Source organism: Muntiacus reevesi, chromosome 17 (genome assembly GCF_963930625.1).
Source record: "Muntiacus reevesi chromosome 17, mMunRee1.1, whole genome shotgun sequence".
Lineage (NCBI taxonomy): Eukaryota > Metazoa > Chordata > Mammalia > Artiodactyla > Cervidae > Muntiacus > Muntiacus reevesi.
The window spans coordinates 44,901,628-44,926,791 of NC_089265.1; the positions used below are offsets into that span (position 1 = coordinate 44,901,628).

General features: G+C 38.5%; 1 protein-coding gene across 2 annotated transcripts in view; it reads right to left on the bottom strand.

Moving 5' to 3' along the window:
• CEMIP2 (cell migration inducing hyaluronidase 2) overlaps positions 1-25,164 on the bottom strand; it is a 76,605-nt gene that overhangs the window by 37,638 nt on the left and 13,803 nt on the right. For both annotated transcript variants that reach the window (XM_065907738.1, XM_065907737.1), the window contains exons 2-10: positions 20,387-20,729; positions 15,707-15,847; positions 14,577-15,138; positions 10,854-11,023; positions 6,858-7,046; positions 4,870-5,039; positions 3,317-3,526; positions 2,808-3,013; positions 2,597-2,666 (exon numbers count right to left, since the gene is read on the bottom strand). In XM_065907738.1, the coding sequence (XP_065763810.1) occupies positions 2,597-2,666; positions 2,808-3,013; positions 3,317-3,526; positions 4,870-5,039; positions 6,858-7,046; positions 10,854-11,023; positions 14,577-15,138; positions 15,707-15,847; positions 20,387-20,717 (2,049 nt within the window). In that variant the 5' untranslated portion in view covers positions 20,718-20,729. The remainder of the gene's footprint in view (positions 1-2,596; positions 2,667-2,807; positions 3,014-3,316; positions 3,527-4,869; positions 5,040-6,857; positions 7,047-10,853; positions 11,024-14,576; positions 15,139-15,706; positions 15,848-20,386; positions 20,730-25,164) is intronic.

Sequence of the window (25,164 nt, forward strand, 5' to 3'; positions counted from 1 at the left end):
TTAAGCAGCTTGCTAAAACTCAAATATATAGTCCAAAAGTACAGTATCGATTCAAATTTAGCAGACATTCATTGAGAGCCAGGTATACAATAGCCTGTTCTCAAAGAATTCATAGTCTAACGAGAAACATAGAGACAACTAAAGTACAGCTAATAAGTACTATACTAGTTTTAGCAAAGTCCTTTAGGAACAAAGAGAGATGAATTGTGGAAAACATATCAGCAAAATGAATGCAGTATTTGGCATTTTTCCATGATAAAACTTTATAGATAGGTCTCAGTAAAAACAAACTCCTCTGAAGAATGTGTCTGCCACCTCTATGCTTTGGGGCACAAAACGGCCTCAGAGGGCTATGAAAAAGGCTCCACGCCACAGCCTGATAAACTAAGGGCAGCGAACTCTCCCAAGACACAGCGGAGTTTGGGGCTGTGGGGTGGAAAAAGGGGGATAAGGAGGTAGCAGCTGTTTCCTGTTAAAACACTGTGGCGTCAAGACAGGTAAAGCGAGCTTTGTAAAAGGCAGTGGAAAGGTACAAGAAGAAAGAGTTTGATTTACTTTGGGAGGAAAACCCTTGCCAAAACATGAGCTTTACCGGAGCAATTTTTCCAGAGAGAAAAAAAGAACTCACAGAATGAAAAGGGAGAAGAACATGTAAGAGATGGAAAAAGATAGACACCTGCTATCTTCTTTTTTCAAATGAGCCCTCATAAGGATGTCTGGCAACCTCAACTTACATTTTTCAGGGACTCTGCAATTTGCTTTGATCTGCAACCCATGACTTCTGAAAATAGCTGAGTCTCTGCTCTGTGCTCATTTGTCATGTAATGTAGATCAGATGATCCTGGGGTAAGACTGCACATCAAACCCTTGGCCACCTCTACCCAAAATCTCATCTTCCAACTAGAAACTCTCACTACAAATCCTATATGGGCTCAACAATATTTGATGAAAAATGAATGAATAGAAGACTGAAATGATTGAATGTCCAGGGCTCTGCCCTGTCAAGTAAGAATCTTATGCTTTATGTTTTTAAGAAAAACCACAGATGCAAATTCTACCAACACCCAGTGATACCTGCTTTCTGGCTATCTTGAAGAAATACTCCCTTCAGGTAATTTTTTACTTTATTCTGGAAAACAATGATAGGTACTCCTTTCCTGTTTAAAATGTTAATAGCCATGATGTATGTATATGAATATTCAGGTTTTGCTGCAAAGCTCATATTTCTGTGCTATAGTTTTCAGCACAGATATAATCATAATAGTAGTATGTTTTAAAGATTCATTTGTACATTATAAAATAGCAGCTGTATTATAAAAACACTCAATTACAAATGTAAATTTCTCCGAGCTTATCCAGGAGACATTTCTGTCATCCAAAAATAGTTCATTTGTTCTCTTAAATTATCCCTGTGTATGTGTATGTGAAACAATTTAAGGCACATAACTAGTACATGGCACACAGCTGAACTCCCAGGGTGGTGCAGGGGATAAGAATCCTCCCGCCAATGCAGAGGTCACAGGTTCGACCCCTCATTCAGGAAGATCCCACACATCTCGGAGCAATCAAGCCTATGTGCCACAACTACTGGGTCTGTGCTCTACAGTCCCAAAGCAGGAACTGCCAAGCCCACATGTACAACTACCGAAACCCGTGTGCCTAGAGCCTGTGCTCCTCGACGAGAGAACGGCTCCACCACCACGAGCAGCCACTCCCCACGAGGAAGAGCGGCCCCCGCTTGCTGCAACTAGGGAAAGCCGTAGAAAAGCAACGAAGACCCAGTGCAGCCAAAAATAAATAAATAAAAAAAATCAAGGCACACAGTTGAGTCCTTGCTTTACTAAGGAGGTGGAATTTCCAAGTGTATAAAATCCCTGCATTTAACAAAAAGGATATGCCCCTTTGACCAGAATGACCATTGTCATAATATTCTATGGAATAGCCCATTCTCATAAGGCTTTTTTTACTCATGAACATATGACTGAAATAGGAGAAGCCAGAAGGATTGTACATAATACACTAAAAATACTCTGGAGATGACATGATAACCCGATATACTGCTGCTGCTGCTGCTAAGTCGCTTCAGTCGTGTCTGACTCTGTGTGACCCCATAGACGGCAGCCCACCAGGCTCCCCCGTCCCTGGGATTCTCCAGGCAAGAACACTGGAGTGGGTGGCCATTTCCTTCTCCAATGCATGAAAGTGAAAAGGGAAAGTGAAGTCGCTCAGTTGTGTCCTACTCTTAGCGACCCCATGGACTGCAGCCTACCAGGCTCCTCCGTCCACGGGATTTTCCAGGCAAGAGGACTGGAGTGGGGTGCCATTGCCTTCTCTAAACCCGACATACTAGCCCCCTCTTTTCTTCCATTTAGCATCTGTCTTTGTACACTCATAAATACTAACTGGCACAAATGATGTAGAAGAAACAGAAGAACCAGCTCAACCACAGCCTGCTCTGAGAGCAGGCTGAAATAAGCAGTACCGGAAAGCAAGGTGCTTGAGTTAGAGACCACATACTATGTTGCATGTACATATAAACCAGAACACTTACAAACAAGAACGCAAAAAAACACAGATGTACTTTAGTGTTATTTACCTGTGAGCCTGCAGCTGCATTATTAATCAGATTATTGTTGGGATGAGCAATCCAGAAAGTTGAAACAGCCCTGAAAGGCATTTTTTTAAGGTGATTTAAATATTTGTCAGGAAAAATCCCATCTTCTAAAAACCTCCCACTAAACATATCCCCCAAAAGCCAACAGGCCTTGGCCATCACACGTGAGCTTTTCACTCCACCAATTACTCACATACAGTCAGTGGCAGGCACAGGGATGTAATTTCCAAATACTTTTTCCCGCATGTTGATGCACATGGAGTTATTCCTATCCGTGGGAAGGAGTGTGCCTGGTTTGGTGAGGAGTCCCAGATTGTGGAACAAAGTATTTCTCTGTTCAATACCATCTTCCAGAAAGAAACAATGACCCAGTGTGTCAAATCCGACGGTGTCTTTTATCTGCCAAAATACAAGTGTATAATGTCATTGGTAACAGGACTGGCTGTGGTTGACAAGTGCCATTCATGAGGCATGCTGAGTACAAAAGCAAAAAGTTTTCATCTTCGCTGATGGGGCAAAGACAAATGTCAGGGTTCACTGATCTCTTAAGAGAACAGAAAAAAACAGCCGAATTCTCAGGAAGGCAGGAGAGAGTAAGACCTGTGGTCCAACAGCTTACTTATATAAAATTGATAAGTCATGGGAATGAAGGAGAGATGACTGCTTTCATAAAATGTATCAACACCATATGAGGCTTCTTACCAGCAAGCCATTTGTCCCATGCACAGTGATGCACCTCGAGAAGCTGTGATGAATGGACAGGCCATCCACAAATGCTGCATGTCTATACCCTCCTCTGGAATCCACATCTCCACATAGATGAAAATGAACAGGATACCGCCCCAGGTGCTGCTGACCCATGTGCTTCAATTCCACGTGAGAAAGATGGACCGAAGTAAAATTCTTCTCTATCTACGAGATAACCAAAAATCAAACGAACACACAAGCAAAGTAGCTTGGGGCAAAGTAGCTCAGAAGCAAAGTAACAAAATACATTGTACATTGTTTTTTTTTTTAAATATTTATTTGGCTGCATCAGGTCTTAGTTGCAGCGTGCAGGATATTTGTTGGGTGCATGGGCTCTCTAGTTGCCCTGTGGTATGTGGGAATCTTCGTTCCCTGACCAGGGATCGAATCTGAGTCCCCTGCATTCGAAGGCGGACTCTCAACCACTAGATCACCAAGGAAATTCCCCCAAAATATTGTTTTAATAGAAAATATCTGAAGGAGACCAGACATGAAAGCATTTTTCTTTCACATCCTGTTTTCTTGGATCTCCAGCTCAGAATTTAGTGAATGCTTCTTTACATAAATGAATACTTTAAAGAGTAATAAAAAATAGCCTTTTATTAGGAATCAAGGAAAGGTAACCAAGAAGGCTACAAAAATGATTTTTGTACATATGTGTGGGTTTGTTCAAATATTTTGGTCATTTCCTATCTAGTCCAGTTCTTTCATTTCTATAATCTCCACTGTGACAAATAATTATTTTTAAATCCTCCCTCAATGATTTAGTTAGCATATAATGTTGTTTACTTCCGTTCTTTTTTTAAAAATGCTTGTATGATCCACAACTTTAGCAGTCTTCAATATTTATAACTCTGGATTTTCAATCATCTACTAAAAACAAAGTCATGACACTGACCAACATATCAGAAATCAGTGTAACAGAAACGTAGCCAAAAATAACATCCTACTCAACACACAAAAATTGATTTTAAGACACATGTAGCCAAAATGCAGCCCAGGAGTCCAATATATTAGTACACAGAGCAACATTTAGTATATAATAAGTGCCCAGTACTTTTACAGAATAAAAAAAATCTGCATATAAAAAATATCTTTACAGAAACATATCTTGAATATCTACATCACTACTGCTTACCCTTTCATAATATCATGCTTAAAAAAAAAAAAAACCTGATCCTTTCAGAGATTGCATGCATAATACCGAGATTATTTGGTCTTTTTGTCTGTATAACTGATTCTTCTCCATGTAAATTGATTTCATTCTTCACAGGACAATCCCCCCCCCCCCAACAGGACAATTCTTAAATGGTTTAACTAAGAGGCCAGTTCAACTAAATGAAGATATAATGTTATCTTTTAATCATCTAAAATCTCCTTGTCATTGGAAAGAGAAATAAAATGTGACTTCAATAGCCATAAAGATGTCATTCCAAAACTTGAAAGCTTTGTCAAACGTGTACTTAGCAGTCAGACTTTCAGAGAATTCATTAAACCCTTTCGCCTACCAAGACATGTCCTCCAAAGGTATCATAATCAAAGAACTGACACTGATTTTCAGCGTAGCACGAGCCTTCCATTTCTCCTCGGATGACAATATTCTGGGTAAGAATTCCAACCTCAGCTCTCATGTCTACACCATCTACAATCTCACCCATGTGCAGGAACTGAGGCGTTTCTGGTTGATAAGAGCAAGGCAAAAATAACATTAGAACAAAGAAAACATAAAACCTACATCAAAAAGACAGTCATCTTTATCTTGTAACCTCAAGACATTATTAAATTTATTGTTTGTTTCCATTCTTCAATCCTTCAGAACGAAAGAATCCCAGGAAGCAGAGATTTTATGGATTTCCTGCTCTAATCACCCACACTCAGCGCCCTTAACCCTCACTCCCAACTATCAAACCCACACACGGAGAGCTTACTCCTCCCTAAAGTACTGAGAGCTTACTCCTCCCTAAAGTACTGGGTCGGCCAAAAAGTTCCATTTGGGTTTTTCCAGAAGATGTTACATAAAAACTCAAACGAACTTTTTGGCCAAGCCAATAGTTCAGTCCTCTCTTGAACAGCACCAATAATCTGGAGCCTAACTAAGAGTCCATGCTGTCTCTCTCTGCTTCCTGTCCACGGGCTCTTGTTCTACTCCCTTGAGGACACATGAATACCCAAGTACATGCTGTATCTAGGAAAACTAATGGTTTTGTAGATGTTGATAATAGGGTGTCAAGTTTTTCTTGCTTCTTCTTCAAAGCTAAAGTAATCTGCACTTGGACATTAACAGTTCAGAAATAACTATCTTTCCTTTCCACTTTTTTTATAATATTATTATGCACTTTTATTTTATTTTATTTTTATTATTATGCACTTTTAAATCCCCGCCTTTACTAAAAACTTAGAAACATTTTACCAATGAGCTTTTATCTAATCTTTGACTGAACTGAACTGAACTGGACTATACAAACTCAGGAAGGAAAAACACAAATAAACCAAATAATGGAGATTCATTATCATGTATACTTGTTAACAACAATGGGAATTTCCAAACAAAATTAATGCCAGATGGTATGATGATTTTTTACTTTTCAGCTTTCTACTTATGGCCTGTATGGTCAAGAAGGAAAAGTACAACATTGAGTGAAGCAGGATAAAACTGCCAAGTGAGTCAATTTCATTTTTTTTTTCAAAGCAAAAAAGCTTCCTTTAACCTTGAAAATTCTAAATTACCCATTGAGTGAGTACTTATTAGTTACTCTAAATTCTTTTGTTTTCTATCATAAATGTATAATGCATAATTTTTATTACAGAAGCAAGGAAAGCAATATAATGAATGAATGCACAATGAATCCCATAACTGAGGCAATGAAGGAAGAAGCTTTGCCTATCACCAGCCTCCAAATAAGTAACTGGTAAATGTCAGTCATTCTTTCTAAACAGAGCTTACAGTAAGGATCTCATTGTATATTGCTCTCTCTCAAAAAATACATTCATCAAGATTATGACAGGAAATGTAGTTTTATGAAAATACCTTTTTGGTTTCATTTTAAATATTTGTGAGATCTACTACTGGCCAAGAAAGCAGACACTCAAAGACCATGAGTTTCATTTTTTTTTTTACATAAAAAAGAGACACTTCTATTTAAAAAATAAACCTAGTTTACTATTATCTAATAGCAGAAATTTAATTTAAAAAAGTTTGAAAAAATATTGAAAAAAATTCGATCCATCTAGTTTCCATCTTTTTTTTTTTAATATAGAAACTGGCAAAAAAAACACTGATTTGTCTATAATACATCATTAACAGCAACATTATTGCTCAATGACTACTTTTATCTAACATCCTCCGGAACTCTACTGCTCCAAGAACCCCACTGCTAAGACCTTCAGTATTGATGATGATGATGATGACAATGATGACTGAAGGAAAAACAAAGAATCCCAAGAATCATATCTCAAGAAGAGTGTTTCCCAAGAAGCCTTCTTAGCAGTCTGATACCTTTGACTTTGACCTGGAAGCGGCTGCACTCAGGACAGGGGAGAAGAGTAAACTCCTCTGCTTGGTACATGGAATAGTCTGTGCTTGCGACCACAATCTGATCTCCGGGTCCCCAGCTACTAACATCATCCAGCAGGTGCAGTTTTACTCCATCTACAGCCTCTACCTGGAAACCTGAAAAAGAAACACCTAGACCAAAAAGCAAGAAAGAAAGTGATTTTTTTTTTTCTCTAAAATCAACCCCTTCACTGATTCATAAATCAAAAGATAAATGTAAGTCAGCAATGCTTCAATCTGACCCATGCACAGGAAAAGACAGGACATGAACACACATAATCTTAACATTAAGAATAAAAGCTGGCCTTAGGTGATTTCTCATTTCTAGACCTTTGCTCATCATTTAGTCTCTGTCTACAGTGTCCATCCACTCTTAATTTATTAACCAAGATACTATTCATCTTATAAAGTTCAGGCAAACCTTTCTGGACTTCCCAAACATCCTCTTGGAAGTAACCATTCTCTCCAGTACTCCTACTCTGTTATTTCTCTCTGGTGTGACTAGTATCATTCCAATGGGAAGGCAGCTCACCTCCCTGGAAGCTGCATCAGTGAAGAGAGCAAAGCACAGCCACCTGTATTCACAGCTCCGTCTCACGGTGCAGACTCATAAACGTCTGCTGAAGGGATGAGTGTCCCACTATCATCTGCAAAGTGACCTAAAGGCAACAGGATAGTGCCTAGTCCAACTCACACTGATGTTATCCTGGGACAACATCAGACTTGCAATCCAGGAACTACTAATTACTGATCTTTCCTGAGACCTTCTGAAATTCAGAGTTGGTTCCCAACTAGGCAGATGGAAACTGAAAAGCTGATCCAACATCTCTATAACTTGCGCTCTTTAACATGCAACCAAAAAAGTGCAGAAGCTTCTACACTGCTTCCTGCTTCTCAAAGTGTCCTAGATATAATCTGTCATGGTCCAAAACCTGATTTAATGCAAATGAATGTGGAATAGATGGAAGCTATAGAAAATATGGAAATGTGGGGAGACACCATATTTCAAAGATATATGCTTACTATCTGTATTTCAGTATCACCTTTCCAATTAATTGACAAACTACTCTGGGGCTACTTGAAGATACTGACCCTAAAAGTCGATGAGGGACTTCCCTGGTGGTCCAGCGGCTAAGACTCCAAGTTCGCAGTGCTTGGGGACCCAGATTCGATCCCTGGTCGGGACACTATATCCTGCATGCCATAACTAAAGTCCCGTACGCCACAACTAAGAGTTGGTGGAGCCAAATAAATATTTTTTAAAAAATTTTTTTAAAAAGTCAATAATAGGAATAAAAAAAAATCATTTACTTAAGTTACAGGAATCAAAATACAAGATATTTAGGCAAGATACAAAAAATAATACAAATATCCTTACAGTCTTAGGGATACCTGATAATACCTAATCTGAGCAAGTTCTGAAATCTGCTCCACTAGACTGATCTGCCATGCTTTCCTGGTTCTACAAAGCACCAAAACAAAACAGAAAAAAAAAAAAAAAAAGGAAGGAACCCAATAAATGTAAAGTGTCTTTTCTTTATGCTTCTTTCACATAAATACTAAAGCTCATAATGGAATATTTTGTCTAAATAAAGATAATAACTATCAATGATGGCTAACAATTGTTGGGATTTCACATACATAATAACCTTTCATCAAAACAGCTTTGAGATAAGAGGAACTATTATATGCACTAGAGATAAAAGAAGCAAAGGTCAGGGAGTCTGACTAATAGCTGAAAAAAGATGGTCTGACTAATAGCTAAAAAAAAGAGCCCACAATGAATGCTAATTTAATTCCAGAGTCCAATTTTCCTAACCTCTATATCATTCTTCCTTCCTAAGAACTAAAAGAGGGCAGGTTAAGAGTAAAGATAAGCCAAAATCTCATGGTAGCAATGATAATCACTACCCAAAATTTCAGATTTAACCAGAAAGATTTATCTAAAAAAGGGCAACTAAAAACATTAATTTTTTTCATAAAAAATTTCAATGCTTTTTAAAAAATTTTCTAGATAAATAAGTTTTAACTTAAAAGATCATTAGAATTTGCTTCTGTTAAAAAAAAAAAAAGCAAGGTTATGTAGAGAAAAATCTGTATTATTCAACAATTCTTCACTTTTTTCTGGATGTAGAAGAAAATCCTTCCTGAGATATCTCCTACAGGCACTAATGAACTGGAAGTAGGAAAGGAAATACGTTTACCATCCTAGCTTCCTGGAGTGAATTTCCACCTCTTGCAGAAAACAGGAGACACTGAGAGCACAGAACATAAACAATATCCTACAATAAACAACAACTAGAATGTATCCTTTCTCAGAAATGAGCAGTCACTGGTAATGTGAAAATGTAAGCAAAATTTCTCACAAAGGAAATGTTGACTCCAAGTTTGTCATCCTCTGCCTGGAGTCTTACTGAAAGAAGTTCCACTAAACTCTTCATGCAAGTCCAAATTCCCACTCAGAGATACTTCTCATCTACCTTGGCTTTTTGCCAGAGGCAACCATGATGTGGTTGAAAGAACAATAGTCTTGGAGGCAGAAAACTTAGGCTTGATTCCAGTTTCCTCATCCATAATAGATACTATCTCCTCACCTCAAACTCAGAAGGCTGCTTAAATGGAGCATGTGAATTCCATTCCAGGAACTCTGTTTATCTGTTTGTCTTAAAGCAAAAGACTCTTTATTTTAATTACAAGGATACAAAATACAGTTATATCCCAAGTCATGTTTGCATTACTGTTAAAACAGCTAACCTTTATTGAGTGCTTACTATATAGTCTGTGCTAAAAACTTCATATTCTTCATGTTTGATATTCACAGCAGGCCTATGTGGTAGTTTCCATTATTATCCCCATTTTCAGATGAGGAAACTAAGGGTTAGGAAGTTAAAGTCATATGCCATCATCATACAGTAAATAAAACAGCTGGGACATGAACCCAGGCATTCTGCCTCCAGAAATCCATTTCAGTGAATACTTTGCTACAGTGCTGCTAAAAACAGAGGTATGTGCCCAGCCTAAAATAAACTTTTCTGGGTAATTACAGATGTAATAAACCACCTTTTAATTACTCATTTCACATTAATTTTGGGATAATACTGGGTTGGAAAAGAAAGGTGGTGGGCAAGCACAGACAGGAGGCTGCCAATTCACCTGGAGCCAAAAAAATCTAGCAGTAAAATACAGAAATTCTTCAGTGAATTTCCTTTAAAAAAAAAAGGTCAGAGTATCATTGTTAGACATGATAGTTCTTCTGAAAGGTGGATTATAATTTTCAAAATATGCTGAAGAAAAGTAAAGACCTAAGATAACTTTAAAATATATTATTTAAGGAAAGGAAAGCAGGTTAAAACAAAATGAACACTAGGGGAGGGAACATAGATTTTAAATGCTAATTAACTCTGAATGACAGGGTGAAACATTAATTTTAACTTTGTACTTTTCTCTGTTTTCCAGTTTGTCTATAAGATAAATGTAGTAGCTGAATTATCAATGAAACATTGCTAAGCAAATGAGTAATTTGTTTACACAGCATGTGTTCAAAGGTAATATTTGTCGATACAGCTATAAAACAATAAGAACCAAAGTACAAAACCAGTTCACTGTCACAGAACATAATCAAAGACAGCTCACCCTATCACATCCAGATTGGTTCGACTGATACTAAATCTAGGAAACAAATCTATTAACCACACCTAATGACTCAAGAATGAAGAACAATGTCTAACTGAGGATGCCTAAACTAGATCATTTTCTAATCCAGAAATAAAAGTTTTGTTTCAGCCTAAAAAATCAACTATAGTTGGAAAACTACAGGCTTCATCTTCAACCAGTTGAGAAATAGAAATAGACTGTCATTTGAATACAATGCCACTTTAAAAAACATTTGTCACAATACTTACCAACGTATTAACAAGAGTATAAACTGTGCTCGCCTACCTTCAAGCCATTCACTATAAGCTGTCACAGAGAACTTCTGACCATCCACAGTATAAAATTCTCTTTGGGCGAGAGCCTTCCCTCCACTACTATGATTCTCATAGTTTCTTACAGATTCATTGCAAGAAGTACTGCCACCATCAATGACACCAACCAAAGCCCAAGCTTGCCTAGAAGGAAAAAGAGCAGGTGCAACTGATTATTTGTCATGGTACTGACCCAAATCCCCAACACAGATGTTATGACAGGTGCTATTAATTCTATTTCATTTTTGTCAATCCCTCCAACTCTTTTACCACATGTGGTTGCAAGTCCAAACTTGACTGAAAAAACTGACATCACAGAAGGAAATGCACCTGGATTTTAAATCCCTGTTTGTCCAGTTCTGTAACAGGTGAAATGCTGATTACTATGATTTCAATTAATCATTGACTTCCCCGATGCACACTCGTTTCATTCACATTATTTTTTATTATTTTTTCTAATCTTCTGGCCACTCAACATGTGGGGTGTCAGTTTCCAACCAGATAGGAAACCAGCATCCCTTGCACTAGAGGTCAGATTCTTAACCACTGGCTCACCAGTGTGTGTTAGTCACTCAGTTGTGTACGACTCCCTGTGACCCCAAGGACTGTAGCCCACCAGGCTCCTCTGTCCATGAATTCTCCAGGCAAGAATACTGGAATGGATTGCAACTCCCTTCTCTAGGGGATCTTCCCAACCCAGGGACTGAACCCAGGTCTCCTGCATTGCAAGCAAATTCTTTACCATCTGAGCCACCAGGGAAGCCCCCATTTCTTTTTAAATGATTATTGCCTGGTCTCTTTTCCACTCTTATCTCTGCAATGTTCTCAAATCTAACTACATAATAGAATCATATGGGAGCTTTAGAAACATATCCAAGCTTAGACCCAGCCCACACCAACGCAACCAACATCTCTACAGGCGGGGCCTAGCATTAGTCTGTTTTAAAGTTCCCCAGATGCTCTGACTGTGCAGCCACACTGGAGAACCACCAAGTTAGAGCAGGGGTTCTCAAACTTCATTGGTGTCAGAATTAAACGGAAGGCTTGTTAAACCAGACTGCTGGGCCCCACCTGACTGTTGGATGTGCGGCCATAGAATTACTGACAAGTTCCCAGGTGATGCTGATGCTGCTGGTCTGGGAACCACACCGCGAACCTGAGTCACAGGTCAGAGGTTACGGCAGTAGGCCCATCTTTGACTGCATAATTGCCAGTGGGGAGCGGGGGTATGTCCTATGCTTCAGAGATCCTGATGTAAATGATGCACCGTGGGCCCTGCGCATGGGATTTTTTAAGATCTCAGGGGTGCAAACAAAGCTGAGAACAGCTGGGTTATTAGTTTAATATTAAAGCTGTAGAATCACTATTCAACAGGTTTTTAATTTTACATGCTTTGTATCTATTTGTTGAGAGCAATACAGTTGAAAAACACCATTTTATTTCTGTGATACTGTGATAAACATTCCAGGGACTCTGCTCAAGCTTGTGACCAAAGTCAATTTGAAAAAAAAAAAAGAAAGAAAGAACAAAGACAAAACATCAGAAAATTAGCCTTAAGACTCCTGGTTTAAAACATGAAAAGAAAAATGTCAGCTTCTTACTGTAGGGGGGAAAAATGCCAAATATAATCTATGCTAGACAGATGGCTGGATATTCACAAATGAAAGTTAACCAATGCATGCCTACATCCTTACAAATCCCACACCCGCCCCTGCGTGGATTAGCTACTCTTTGGCTGACTGTTTTATAGCTCTATTTATATTCTTTGATACAGCAGAAAGAATCAAATGAAGAATGTTTTAGTTTATTATCTCCTATGTGAGGGAAGGAGAGGAAGACTATCAGAGGCTTCCTTTATTTACTAGAACTGCCTCAGCAACTATAAAACAATGTTCTATTCTACTGACACTATCTCCAAAACACTCCTACTTCCCTCCTCCACTTGAGGAAAATTTCAATGTGCCAGACATTATCTTCAAAGGGGCATGTTTATGTACCCTGGAGATAATATAAATGCAAAGGAACACTGGCAAAGGATCGCAATTCTAATTTCTCCGTCAAATCAGCAGCAATATTTTAAAAGGAATTTGAAAACAGTAGGGAGAAGATTACCCCGAAAGTCAAACAAAACATTCAGAGCTAATGATCACACAAATCTAGAACAATAATGACTTAAAGAAACAAAAGTTATTATCTCTGGTACTATCGGATGATGAAATAGAGCAGGTATCTGAGCAGACCATGCTTTCACTCCTAGGTCTATCAACTATAGAAATACCTGCACATGAGCATGAAGAGAAACTCCAGTACTTTGGCCACCTGATGCAAAGAGTCGACTCATGGGAAAAGACCGTTGAAAGGAAAGATGGGGGGCAAGAAAAGAAGGGGGCGACAGAGGATGAGATGGTTGGATGACATCACTGACTCAATGGACATCAATTTGAGCAAACTCCGGGAGATAGTGAAGGACAGGGAAGCCGGCATGCTGCAGTTCATGGGATTGCAAAGAGTGGGACATGACTTAGCGGCTGAACAACAACAAATATTCCCCGTGTGAGTAAAAAGAGGTTTAAAACCACTACAGACCCTTTTTCTTCACTAATTTTTGTCTTCTTAACTTTCTCTACAATTTCTATAGATAATATTCCATTCTAACACTGACCAAAGGAAAAAATAATAACTAGATAAATCAACCATCAAAGGAAAAAAAGAGAAACTAGATCATTTCAACATGCCAGTTTTGAAGTTCTCTAACTTTTCACTGCAGATATCCCCTGGCTTTATTGTGAACAGTAAGCAGAAAACTTCTGTTTTCTTTGTAAATGTTGAGCCAGCTACTTCCCCAGAACCGCATTAGGAAATCGTAATTAACCAGAATATGGCACAAGAACACAAGAATAAATTGTAGGAATGAATCCTACTATCTGGATGAACTTCCGGGCCCTCCAGCTTGTGCCAGGGTCTCAAAGAAAAAGAAACCTGTGCATGTTCCACCCCTCCTCATGCTTTTAAGACAACTTTTACACCTTAGCTCAGAACAGGGCCCCAACCTTTCAACTCACAAGGTACCTCAATTAGCCTGAGTTTCATACGATCTTCAGAAGATACTATATATAAGAAGGACGTCAATTTCCTTAAAGTGATTGTTTTTCAGAACCATACTCCCATTCTTAATTTTTCACAAGTCCAATGCTAAGATTCACAAAGTGTTTCATAAACCAAAGCTTAGAAAAGAGCTTTGTAACCAGTATTCTGTCCTCCAATTCAAAGCAAGAGGCAACCAGACTCCCAAATTGTAGTGGCCATTCTAACACCTGACTTTCTCCATCACACTCTCCTCTCACAGAGACACAGATTCTAATATGCGGCGGGAAGGAAAGCAGAAAAAGATAGGTATGGGGCCTCCCAGGCAGTCCAGTGGTTGGGAGTCCACCTGCCAATGAAGGGAACATGGGTTTGATCCCTGGTCTAGGAGGATCCCACCAGCCGAGGGGCACCTGGGCCCTCAAGCCGCAACTACTGAGCCTAGAGTGCGTTCCACCACGAGGAGAGACCCGAGCACCACAGCCAGAGAGCAGCCTCGGCTCGCCACGAGAGAGAGCCCTTGCAGCAAGGAAGACCCAGCACAGTCAAAAATAAATAAATACAAAATTGTAAAATATATCTTCATGCTAAAAAAAAAGATGTGCATGCCCACCTGTAGCCCAGCCCTTGGATCAGCTTACTTCCCAGCCGGTCCTGGATCATCTGTATGGTTCCTTGTAAGAGGCTTTTAACAGCTGAATCTCCAACAGCTATGGCAACAATCCGTCCTGGATCCTGGTCTCTCAGGAATTTCTGAAGACGCCTACTTTCATTTTGGGATTCATGGGTATCAAATCTCTCAATTTCCAAAATTTTGGCTGTGTCTTGATCAATGACCCTCACATTGAGGCCCCTGGAAAAGTCCTTTTCAAAGGCATAGGAGCCGAAGGTCAAGCCTGAAGAATTCAGAGTTCTCACCAACAATGTCCATGATGCCTTCTGGGTCCCATGTAACTCCAGTGTCCCGCCGGCTTCCACACCAATAAATTTTTTGCCAAATGTTGGCATACTTTCACCTTCATCTGACTTGCCATACAAGGCAATTGTCGCTTTGGATTTATAGCGGCATTTTTCTGCTCCAATATGAAGCGCCCCACCATCCTTGATCAGGATGTAACGAGTCCTCAAAGTAATATTTCTGGATCCATCTTTATCATCCCCAAATACAAGCAGTCCTGCAGGGAATAACACTAAGTAAGCCAGTTTCTGAAATATCTTTCTAAGGTACAGAGAAATAGCTTTCATCTTAAGAGGGAACAAAAGGACTTCTGCAGTTAAGTTGGGAAAAAGAATTTACTGTAAGTCTGCTTAGAAAATTGAATGTTTTCAAAACATATTAAAGCAATGGAGAATTCATATCTCAACACCCTAAACATGCCCATGTGTAAGAATTTCAATCCATTCATTTTAAAGGTAAATCATTTCTAGAAAAATATCTAAGACTCTACAAATCTGAATCTCATTTTTACCTATATTAACCTACATTAATTCTCTCATCACTCTCCATAGTTGTAACAAAGATTTAGCTATGAGATGACCTTCTGGAGCTCTTTCTTTCTGAATAAACCAACGGTCTTGACTTGAGTGATTTCTAAGGCCCTTCTAACTGTTGAATTCTACAGTTCTAACTTAGGAAGCTTTCCTGTCTCCACGGTTAGATTGACACCACATTCTAAATGCCAACAACAGTTGTCTACATAAAGAACATCAAATGTTGCTGTTCCCATAGACAGGGACCGTTACCTCCATCCTGAATAACTATAGAATTCACTGTAGCATCTGAGGTCAGACGAAACATATCTCCTTCCTTGATAACAACTTGTTTTGCAGAATCTTGTCCTGGATCCCAGTTCCTGAGACGGGGGTTTTGATCTGGGCAATTCTCTATAAAACAAAGCAACATCAATAACCCATTAAACCAACAAGATACAAAAATACCTGTAGCCAAATTCAAGTACTACTGTTGTTTATTGCAACTTGCAAGTAATGGGCTGACGTATTTTAATTTCTTTCCATAAGGATGGAATTCCTATCCCATCCCACCAAGCAGAGCTATGTCAAATCCTTTACTTCCTCAAAACATAAAAAAGGTTTCTCCACAAAAGCAAGTTGCTGCCATCTAGTTTGGGTCAGAGTCCAGTAAAAACAGAGTTCCCCTGAACTGTCTACTCTGGAAACAAATCAACAGTAAGAGGCAAAACTCTAAATTGTGTTTAGAAAAGAAAATAAGTTCACAACATACTGATAGATTAAAAAATTAAAAAAAAAAAAAAAAAGAATTGCTAAGCAATATGTATATTAGGTCTTCCCAGGTTCCCTCCTATGCATGGAGAATCATAAAGCAGGTGATAACGGCACTTCCTTCATCACAAAGGCAGCTGCAGATAAACAGCGGTATCTTCAGACATGTACATTTTCCCAACAAAACTGCAAGAGGCAAATAGCCAAAACCATGACTTCTCATTTTCAGAGATGAGGAAACTACAGATTAGAGAAGCCAAACCCAAGACAACTCAGCAAGTTGAGTGATATGAAAGTTCCCCTTTAAGAAATAAGGTTTAACAAAAAAAAAAAAAAAAAGAAATGAGGTTTACTCTCCTTGCAGTGTTCCTTTGCTAAAATCTGCCTCTTGAATAGATGATGATGAAAATACAAAAAGTATTTTGCATTGCCAAAGCTATTTAATGCATGGGACCTTTCATTTATATATATCTATATCTATATCTATATATATATATATAGATATATATAAAATTTGGAAGAGAGAGAAAAAATATCACACCAATTTTTTAAAATTTATTTTTAATGTTAGGATAATTACAATATTGTGTTGATTTCTCCCATACATCAACATGGATCAGTCACAGATATACATATGTCCTCTTCCTCTGGAGCCTGCCTCCCTCCTCTTACCCTATCCCACTCCTCTAGATTGTCACAGAGTCCTGGTTTGAGTTTCCTGAATCATACAACAAATTCCCACTGGCTATTTTACATATGTTAGTGTATATGTTCCCATGCTACTCTCTCCATTATCACACCAATTTTGACCAATTAATGACCAAGTAGTTATTGAGGACCAATTTGTCCACTCTGGACTAAATAGTGTAAAATTCATAAAGTTTATAATATATAAAATTTAGAATGAGCTCACAGCCCTTAGAGTATATAATCTAGTTTTGTATGAAATAATACTGAAAAATATGGTAGTTTCTTCAGATGCAAAAAAGCTCAGAGAAAGGAGAGGTGGTGCTAGAGTAACTGAGACAGCTTCAACGGAGCAGACCTAGACCCCCAAAGAGTGGACAGAATTTAAATAAGAGGAGCATGAAGGGGAGATATGAATATTAGCGATGCAAATATCCCTTATGGTCCAAGTCCATTCGGTTGCTCATTTAGAATAGCCAGATGTCGCCTACATTTAAACTAAGCAAAGATTAGAAAGGACAGGATACACTTGTATGAAGGTGGAAGGTATATACTACAGGATAATGTGAGAAAAAGTAGAGATGTGGCGTACATCACAAAGATATAGTTTTTTATAGGAAGTAAATTATGATTCCTCACTTTGAACTTGCACACCACTAATGCAAACATCTATTTCTAAGCATTCATGTTGGTTTATGCTTTCTCTTTGAGGTGATAGTAACCACCAACATTAAAATTAGTCCTACTAGGTAAGACCTTGGCAATTACTTCATGGAATTAATTTTTGTCCTAGCAGCTTCATGATCATTGATATTTAATTCTGATAAATCAATGATCATCACTAATATGCTAAGAATAGTCAAACTTTTCTTTCTATCACAGAAACAAGAAATGTCTTGAATTCATTCTGACTTAATATTGAGGAGTTCTTGAGCTTTTCTTGTACCTCCCTCTCTACCCATAAAACATTTAACTGGAATTCTCCATGATATCACAAGCAAATGTAGGTCCCAAGAAACAAGCAATCGACCCAGTTAGAGAAGAAAATCCAGAAGGAATCTAAAAAAGATCTAAAACCTACTATAATAATTATATAATTCCTCTTAATTGTTTATAATTATTTCCTAGGGAAGCATGCGTCACTAAAAATTTTTTATCACCCAAAATTCTAATCTGTTTTTTTCCAGTAAAGTACATTTAATGAGAAAACATGTAGTCTGCAGAAAGCATCAGAAAATAGGTTAGCCAGCCCCACCTTCTTGGCTACCCACTTGTTGAGTAGTGGGATCCATTATTAAAGTTATGTAACAGCAGGAACCACAGTAAGGCTGATTCTGAAATATTTTAGCATACCAGGTCTTTCCACTGATATTCTGCCCTTTACTGCCAAAATGTGAAACTAAAAAATGTTGATTCAAGGAACCACATCACCAATTCACTGTCTTAGCTGGAATATGAAAATGTCAATTAAAGCCACAGATTTTAGCTCTGATTTTCCATAATCTAGCATCCATTTACTGCAGATTGCTTGGAAAGAATGAATCAACAGCAGTGAACTTGGTTATTTCTCTGGAGAAAAGAGGAGAGAAAGTCAATGGTATGTGCAACAAAAAGCAATGTTGCAAGTTCTTTATGTGGTCCACTGGCTTGGCCAACAAAGATGTTGACAGACACCTCAACATCACTCTGTCATACAGAATGAAGTATAAGTCAGAAAGAGAAAAACAAACATTTTATACTAACACAAAACATAAAATGGCATAGATGAACTTATTTGCAAAGCAGAAATACAGACATACCAAAGAAGGAAGGTAGGGTGGGATGGATTGGAAGATTGGGATTGACCTACATAATTACTATGTATAAAATAAATAACTAATGAGAACCAACTGTATAGTACAAGGAGCTCTACTTAAAGCTCTATGGTGACCTAATGGGAAGGAAATCCAAGGAAGAGGGGATACGTGTATATGTATGGCTGATTCACTTTGCTGTATGGCAGAAACTAACACATTATAAAGCAACTACACTCCAATTAAAAAAAACAAAACAAACACATATACATTAAAAAAAAAAAAGTCAAATGAACATCTCTCTTACTTCAGGTCTACTTTTTTACAAGTATTGACATTATCTCCCCCGCCTTAAAGTCTCTAAGACCCCTAAATCACCCATGAAAACTAAATAGACTAATGTTTCCAAGTCTTATAACCAGTAAGTGAAAGTGTGTTAGGGACTCAGTCATGTTCAACTCTTTGCAACCCCATGGACTGGATCCCACCAAGATCCTCTGGCCATGGAATTCTCCAGGCAAGAATACTGGAGTGGGTAGCCATTCACTTCTCCAGGGGATCTTCCCAACCCAGGGATCAAACCCAGATCTCCTGCACTGCAAGCCGATTCTTTACCATCTGATTCATTCCAGGGATGCCTATAACCAGTAAAATACTTCTCAAATGTTACAGCCATTTAAGAAGGCACTAATTCAACAAAAATCTGTTGCAGATGATAAAATAATGCAGACCAATATGGTGCTAATCCTGGTGGCCTCGTCTGCTTTCTCCACAGCTTTGAGCCCTTTGATTTTTAGAGAGGGATGGGGTGCATTATGAGGCCAGTCTTCATTGGTACTGGGGTTTCCCAGGTGGCTCAGAGGCGAAGAATTTGCCTGCCAATGAAGAAGACGCTGGAGATGCAGGTTCGATCCCTGGGTTGGGAAGATCCCCTGGAGGAGGAAATGTCAACCCACTCCAGTATTCTTGCCTGGGAAATCTCATGGACAGAGAAGCCTGGCGGGCTACAGTCCACAGGGTTGTAAAGAGTCAGGCACGGCTAAACACACAAACATTTTAGCAGTGCTATACTGAGGCTGACTGACAATATCATTCAAAGTACTGCTATGTCACCAACTCAAAAAGCAAAAACCATTTAAGAAACTAAAATCCTCCTAAATGAAGTTTAACTATGAAAACAAGTGTATCACAACTTATACCTACTAATGGATATTTTCCTTTAAGGATACACATTATTACTCAAAAATACTGGGAGCTTCTCTTTTGGAACTGTCCCCTCAATTGGTTTCAAATGGCAGAACACATATCCTATTGCTTTCACTTTTTTCCCCCAATTAAGTATACTTTATCACTGCATTTAGTAATTCTTATTACTAAAAACCTGTGGCAATCTGAAAATCATACCTACTACAAAAGATGAAATTGTGCCGCCACAAGATTTCAGTAAAGACTCTTAAAATTACCATTTTGAAAAGAAATGTTCCAAGAAGGTCTGTGAGCCCTGGGGCAAAGTGGCAAATGGAAAGGAAGAGCAATCTTTTATCATTTTCAATGGATTCCTTTAACAATTGCTCTCATTCATAAGAAGTTATAGCTCCTATTATCTAATTATATATGTTAGCTAGAGCCAAGTTAAGATAACAAAAGATTTTTCAGAATTTATTCTATTTCCTTCCCTGTTTCTTCTCTTATATGTACTCACCATCTGGAGCATATTTTGAGGATATTCCTAAAATGACTGCAAGTGCAACAAAAAATGAAAAACTAGTAACAGCAAAGCAAATGAAAGTATTTTTGTGCCTCTTCTGCTTTCGGCGCTCTCTCTGGACTTGCTGTTCCTCAGATGAAAAAGCAAAGCTGGCCTGGGCTTCCTGTCGGATGGAGGTAAATTTGGCTGAAGCTTGGCTCTTTGGAGGAGGAGGGGGACGCAGTGGGACAACCTTCCCTGGAACATAGCCAGATGAACGATGGCTGTTTCCATTCTGAGGCTGCAGGAAAGCAGGGGAGTGTCCCCTGGAATTAGTGGCATGCATGATACACTGTCACTGTGAAAAGAAACAAACAAAAAAAAATTTAGGCTCAGAAATGTGAGAACTGTAATGCCTTTTTTTTAGTATGGAAAAATATATATAACATGAAACTTACCATTTTAAACATTTATAAATGTATAATCCAGCGGCATTAAGCACATTCACAATGCTGTGCAACCATCACAGTCATCTATTTCCAGGGCATTTTCATCATCCCAAACAGAAACTCTATACCCATGAAGCAAAAACATTTTCCTCCTTCTCCCCAGTCACCACTGTCATGACTTTTTTGAAAATATCATCAGCTTACATCCTGATATATTAAACTGTGTAAACAATCACCTTCAGTGATCCACTTCTAATGCCACTGCTTCTCCACCCTACACACTATAATCACTTGATAACTTAATGCCCAATGCTGCATCCCAAAAGTTGTCAGGAGGCAAGCAACTGCATCTTGTAAATGATGCAGTGATTCTAACGGGCATCTTGGTTGAGAACCACTGTTGCAGGGCAGCTTTTCTCACCTGTGCATAAGATTCCCAAGGGAAGCTTGCTAAATAGGTAGATTCCTAGGTTTTCCACCCCACTCATTCTGGCTCAGTGGGTGGAAAGAGGGCCCTGGAGTTTATATTTTTAAAATGTACCATGGTGACACTGAATCAGGTGTTCACCCATGAGTATAATTACTGTAAAGCTCTTCAAATTGAAGTAAAAGTCCATCTGTCATATGAGGACCACAAGGTGGTCCTAACAAGTTCCAACAGGCAAGCATACGTTTCAGTTCAGTTCAGTTCAGTCACTCAGTCGTGTCCAACTCTTTGCAACCTCGTGGACTGCAGCATGCCAGGCTTCCCTGTCCATCACCAACTCCTGGAATTTGCTCAAACTCATGTCCATTGAGTCGATGATGCCATCCTACCATCTCATCCTCTGTCATCCCCTTCTCCTCCCGCCTTCAATTTTTCCCACCATCAGGGTCTTTTCAAACGAGTCAGTTCTTCACATAAGGTGGCCAAAGTAATGGAGTTTCAGCTTCAGCATCAGTCCTTCCAATGAATACTCAAGATTGATTTCCTTTAGGATGGACTGGTTGGATCTCCTTGCAGTCCAAGGGACTCTCAAGAGACTTCTACAACATCACAGTTCAAAAGCATCAATTCTTTGGTGCTCAGCTTGCTTTATAGTCCAGCTCTCACATCCATACATGACTACTGGAAAAACCAAAGCTTTGACCAGACAGACATTTGTTGGCAAAGTAATGTCTCTGCTTTTTAATATGCTGTCTAGGTTGGTCATAATTTTTCTTCCAAGGAGCAAGTGTCTTTTAATTTCATGGCTGCGGTCACCATCTGCAGTGATTTTGGAGTCCAAGAAAACAAAGTCTGTCACTGTTTCCATTGTTTCCCCATCTATTCGCCATGAAGTGATGGGACCAGATATCATGATCTTCCTGAATGTTGAGTTTTAAGTCAGTCTTTTCACTCTCCTCTCTCACCTTTATTGAGAGGCTCTTTAGTTCCTCTTCACTTTCTGCCATAAGGGTGGTATCATCTGCATATCTGAGGTTATTGATATTTCTCCCTGCAATCTTGATTCCAGCTTGTGCTTCACCCAGCCCAGCATTTCACATGATGTACACAGAATAGAAGTTAAATAAGTAGGGTGACAATATACAGCCTTGACATATTCCTTTCCCAATTTGGAACCAGTCATTGTTCCATGTTCCATTCTAACTATTACTTCTTGAGCTGCATACACATTTCTCAGGAGGCAGATAAGGTGGTCTGGTATTCCCATCTCTTGAAGAATCTTCCATAGTTTGTTGTGATCTACACAGTCAAAGGCTTTAGCATAGTCAATGAAGCAGATGCTTTTCTGGAATTCACTTGCTTTTTCTATGATCCACTGGATGTTGGCAACTTGATCTCTCATTCCCCTGCCTTTTCTAAATCCAGCTTGGACATTTGGAAGTTCACGGTTCACTGCTGAAGCCTGGCTTGGAGAATTTTGAGCATTATTTTGCTAGTGTGTGACATGAGTGCAATTGTCCAGTAGTTTAAGCATTCTTTGGCATTGTCTTTCTTTGAGAATGAGATGAAAACTGACCTTTTCCAGTCCTGTGGCCACTGCTGAGTTTTCCAAATTTGCTGGCATACTGAATGCAGCACTTTAACAGCATCATCTTTTAGGATTTGGAGTAGCTCTGCTGGAATTCCATCACCTCCACCTCCCTTCCCTAAGGAGGGAAGTAGTGAGCATCATGGTTCTTATTTATCCACAGCTGTTGCAGTAAGAACATTACATGACAATGCTTCTTGCCCTTTTTTCCCTCCCTCCCTTCTTCTTCCATTCAGTGATGCCTCCTAAGGCCCACTTCACTTTACACTGCAGGATGTCTGGCTCTAGGTGAGTGATCACACCTAGAGTTATCTTGGTATCACTAGAGTTATCACACCTAGTTATCTTGGTAATATAACTTATTTTTAACCATGCTATCACTTAATAGACTGTGAATTCCTTTAATGAGAAAGTCTATACTATCTTTTTAAATACTGAAATTTTGTTTTAAAAAATAGCAGGCATTCAAATCTCATGTTTAAGATGGTTTTAAAAAATAGCTAACACTGCTAGAGCACTTACTACCTGGTCCTGTTCTAAACACCTTACATGTGTTAACTCATCTAACACATTTAATGCAACAAATCTATGAGTAGGTACCATTATCCCCATTTTACACACCAGAAAACTGAGGACTAGAAAAGTTAATTAGCTAGTTTACAGAGAACCAGGACTTGAACCCAAGAATGTTGACTAACAGTTACACTAAGGTGTCTTCCAAAACACTTGAGAGACAGTAATTTCAAAGAATCAATTCTGCAAGGGTATAACGAGAACTGTGTTGAGTCTGAAAGGGTACTTTAATATTCTCAGAACTTCTTCATGCAGAAATTTACCAGACTGTATATGATTCTTTCTAATCTAAGAGAACCTGACACAAACACAAAACGGCAGTCCTTTTTACTTTCCATATTCTTTATATTAAGCACTTAGTTTTTGAATAAAAGAATAAGTTTTAAATGAAACCTGACTTCAACTTTGTCAAATGAAAGAGAAGGGGGCTAGGAGGGAGAAAAAGAGAAAGAATGGAAGAAGAAGGGAGGGAGGGAAAAAAGGGCAAGAAGCATTGTCATGTAATGTTCTTACTGCAACAGCTGTGGATAAATAAGAACCATGATGCTCACTACTTCCCTCCTTAGTAACTGTAGCATCTCAGAACCACCTGACTTCACTCAATACTCTTACAATTAATCCCCCTCATCTCCTGCCAAAACAACAAAAAAGGGTACCTTTAAAGTGCTCTAAACTACAGCAAATCCACTAAACACAAAATGTGACCAATTAAAGAAGTCACAAATAAGTGTTCCCAGGACCCAAACGACCTGGAAATTAATGGGGAGAGAAAGGGAAACTAATCAGGAATTGATGCTGATTTTACAGGGGGCAAAGAACATTCTGAGAGTCAGTGTGTCTGTCAAAAGCACTTGGTTTGTGGAGTTTGATTTCTGAACAAAAGTAATTATTTAGATGAAGCTTAAGCTCCATAACAAAGGGAAAACAACATGATTCAAGGTGCTATTGAAGAAACTGCTGCATGTGCCAAGGAGCAGAACAAAATAATGGATACATCCTGCTGGAACAAATGAGAGAGTATGACAAAGACCCCTTTATGATCATCTATTAACAAAGAAAGGACTCAACTAGATATTCTTGAGTGCCAGGCTCACCAGGGTGAGAGGGGAATCAGACTATAATCTCCTCTGAAAGGGAGTGGGAATCTTTTATTTGAAGCTGCAATCATCTGAAACTTCATTGTTTCAGGGTGAGAAAGGCTATTATTACTTAACAGGCTGGAGGCCCCTTTTGTAGGAGATAATGTCTCCAGATGTACCCATAACAACAACAACAACAAAGGCAGTGAGAGGCTCAATGAAATCACCATCCCACTTGGAAAAATTTTTGTCTTCACATTCACAAAATGGTATCCTAACATGAAATTTCACACGGTGTCAGTCACAAACTGACATGATCAATAAATCAAAAATAATATGTTTTCCCCATAAATCTTCTCCAAAACAATATATATTTTTTCTATATATTCTGAGCCCATTGGCTCTATTTTACTGAAAAATATGAAAATACATAGTAATAAATACAATCATTATTTTCCCAAATAATAAATTATTGCAACTATATTTAAGAGTAAATTTACAAAAAAATAATCATATTATATGCAGATTATCCTCTCTATTATGATTTTAGAATATATAAGACAAATACATTGCTTTAGGATTTCACTTTACATTTACGAGTTTAGTTTAGGAGTGGTATTATAAATTAATTACTTTAAAATATATTAAAAATAAAATAAATTAATTGCTAGTTATAG